This window comes from Poecilia latipinna, unplaced genomic scaffold (assembly GCF_001443285.1).
Source record: "Poecilia latipinna isolate Pla-1442-1.1 unplaced genomic scaffold, P_latipinna-1.0 Scaffold1256, whole genome shotgun sequence".
Classification (NCBI taxonomy): domain Eukaryota; kingdom Metazoa; phylum Chordata; class Actinopteri; order Cyprinodontiformes; family Poeciliidae; genus Poecilia; species Poecilia latipinna.
The window spans coordinates 81,240-84,494 of NW_015113872.1; the positions used below are offsets into that span (position 1 = coordinate 81,240).

Sequence of the window (3,255 nt, forward strand, 5' to 3'; positions counted from 1 at the left end):
GGCAAATCAAATCCTCACAACATTCTGAATTTTCCACAGATTTAGTAGCTTTTGGTTTGTTTCAAAGATCAAACTAACATATCCAGATCAGATCAGGGCTGTGGTTTACTGAACCATGTGTTTTTTTGATCCCAATACGTTTCACCATGACTGGAAACATGAAGACCTTAAAACTAAACCCACCACAGTGGATTAGACTAGGTGTCATCATGAGACACTGAACAAATGTTTCTGCATTTTATCAATCAATCAATCAATCAATCAATCAATCAATCAATCAATCAATCAATCAATCAATCAATCAATCAATCAATCAACCAATCACATCTTTATTCCAGACACAAAAAAGGTCCATAGTAAAAAGGTAAAAACAAGCAAAATAAGAGAAAAATAAAAATGACAAAACTCACAATTTATTGTCATAATGAAGAGAAAAAGTTCCACATTTCTCTGTAATCAAGTTGTTTTATTGAAGAAAACCAAAGAGAGATGCAGACATGAATTTTTCTCATTTAAATCTAAGGAATTTAGAATAAAACAGCATAATTTCTAAGTTGATTTTCTGTGTTTTCTTTGGATCACAATAAGGAAAACAGAAGCAAGTCCAGTTCACTTCAATTCCAAATGATTTAAACAACATTTGTTTTGTAGAACAACTGAAAATAAACCAGAATATTAAAAAAATCTGTACAAATATTAAAGCTATCAGAGCCCAGACAAGTTAGACGTTCATGTGGAGAAATATTTCTGTATCATATAATAATGAAAGAAAACATCAGCAGTGATATCCTGGAACACAGAGAACTTCATTTAAACCAGAGAAGAACCGAACAGCAGAGACATCAGAACCATGAACCCGGATCCACCAGAGAGAGGAGAGGGACTCTAGTTGGGTTTACTGAACTCTGCAGAGCTTCCTAAACCAACCCCAACCCCAGCGTGAAGCGGCTGACTGAATGTGGTCTGGACTCTGTGGATCAGCGTCATGGTTTCTGAGACGCAGTAGAAGGACAGAAGACCTGCTCTGAGGTCCAGATACACCCCCAGTCTGGAGGAAACTGGACCTGAGATGGAGGTCCAGATGCTTTTGTGAACAAATTTAAAACCTTTTTGTTGACAATCTAAAGCCCAAGATTTGTCATTGCGTCCAAATCTACATTCAAGCTCACCTCCTGCTCTGCTGATGTTCTTGTAGGCGACAGCAACACAAACCGACCCGGTCCACTTCACCTCCCAGTAACAACGTCCAGTCAGACTCTCTCTGCTCAGAACCTGAGAATAATTAGTGAATCTGTCTGGGTGACTAGAATAAAGCTGATGTTGATTCATCCTCGTCACCTTCCTGTTCCCCTCTGACAGGCCCAGCTGTGTGTGTGTTGAGTTTGGATCCAGAGTGATTTCACATGAATACTTTAAGAACCCAGCTCTGCTCTTTGGTTCTGGTTCTGACAGTAGAACATCCACCTCACCGACCATCAGTGAGATGTTTGTCCATGAGTCTCTCAGGACGTCCTGTAGTTTCTCTCTGAGCTCTGACACAGCTGCTGTCACGTCCTCAAAGTGTCTCAGAGGACGGATGTTGATGCTGGATGAGTGTGTCGACTCACTGAGTGCTGGCAGTGAGGGGTAGTTGAGGAGAAACTGGTTGTGATCCTCTGTGTGTGAGAGCTGCTCCAGCTCAGCGTCTTTCCTCTTCAGCTCAGTGATCTCCTGCTCCAGCTTCTCCTGAACATCTTTGACTCGACTCACTTCAGTTTCCTGCTGGGATCTGATCTGCTGCTTCACATCAGAGCTTCTTTTCTGGAGGAGACGGATCATGTCAGTGAAGATCTTCTCACTGTCCTCCACTGTTTTATCAGCAGAGTGATTGATGGCCTCCACCTCCTGCTGAAGCAGCTTCACATCTTTCTCTCTGTCCTGGATTCTCTGCTGGATGTTTCCTCGTCTCTCCTCCAGCTCTCTCTGCCTCTCAGTCCTTTCTGCTGCAGCTGAGACTGTCTCATGGCCTCTATGTTCATCCATGGTGCAGAGATAACAGATACACTTCTGATCAGTGCGGCAGAAGATCTCCAGCAACTTATCATGCTTAGAGCAGAAGTTTTCCTGGAGGTTGTTGGACGGCTCCACCAGCTTGTGTTTCTGAAATGCAGCTGAATCATAATGAGGCTGAAGGTGTTTCTCACAGAAAGAGGCCAAACAGATTAAACAGGACTTCCTGGCTTTCAGTTTTCTTCCAGTACAGGAATCACAGGCCACATCTTCAGGTCCAGCATAGCAGTGGTCAGCAGGAGCAGCTTGGAGTCCAGTCTTCCTCATTTGCTCCACTAAAGCTGCAAACATGGTGTTTTTCTTCACAGCAGGCCTCGGTATGAACGTCTCCCTGCACTGAGGGCAGCTGTGGATCCTCCTCTGATCCTCTTCATCCCAGTGGGTTTCGATACAGCTCATGCAGTAGCTGTGTCCACAGGGAATGGTCACCGGATCCTTCAGTAGATCCAGACAGATCGGACAGGAGAAAGTTTCTTGGTCCAGCTGATTCTGCTCCATTCCTGCTCTCAGTCACAGTGACTGTGTGATTCGACCAGCTTTCACCTTCAGCAGACAGAAGGCGTGTTTCAGAGCAGGAAGAAGAGGAATATCAGGTTTAACTGTCATCACAACATTTCTTTGTTCAAAACAACTGACTTATCAAAACTTAGAAATCTAAAATGTAATCAGTTCACTGAAGGCATCTGCAGCTGGTGTGTCTCTGCAATGCTGTGACAGCCTCAGAAAATGAAAGGACGGGTCAGGGGCGTCTTTCTTTTCAGTATCGCAACTGGATTCTGTGGGAGCTTCAGCAAGGCAGAAAACAGAGTGAGCCGCATGAACGATATGGATTGCTTTTTAATAAATGCGAACCCGACCCTGGGTCACGCCCCAGGTGATCCTGAGCGCACCAGGCAAGCAGCCAGGTTGGACTCCTGATGTCCAGCCAGGCCTCTGGGAAATGTCCCAGTGTTCCTGATGTCCAGCCAGGCCTCTGGGAAATGTCCCAGTGTTCCTGATGACCAGCCAGGCCATTGGGAAATGTCCCAGTGTTCCTGATGACCAATCAGACCGTTGGGAAATGTCCCAGTGTTCCTGATGACCAGCCAGGCCATTGGGAAATGTCCCAGTGTTCCTGATGACCAATCAGACCGTTGGGAAATGTCCCAGTGTTCCTGATGACCAATCAGACCGTTGGGAAATGTCCCAGTGTTCCTGATGACCAAT

At 45.0% G+C, this 3,255-nt stretch overlaps 1 protein-coding gene across 1 annotated transcript; it reads right to left on the reverse strand.

The window, feature by feature from the left end:
* Window positions 1-393: 393 nt before the first annotated feature.
* Window positions 394-2,915, reverse strand: LOC106961045 (tripartite motif-containing protein 16-like). Its single transcript, XM_015054526.1, has one exon. The coding sequence runs from the start codon at window positions 2,545-2,547 to the stop codon at window positions 886-888; it is 1,662 nt and encodes a 553-aa protein (XP_014910012.1). The 5' UTR covers window positions 2,548-2,915; the 3' UTR covers window positions 394-885.
* Window positions 2,916-3,255: the final 340 nt, after the last annotated feature.

Coding starts and splice junctions, on each gene's coding strand:
- LOC106961045 (XM_015054526.1), bottom strand. CDS start 2,547: ATGGAGCAGAATCAGCTGGACCAAGAAACTTTCTCCTGTCCGATCTGT.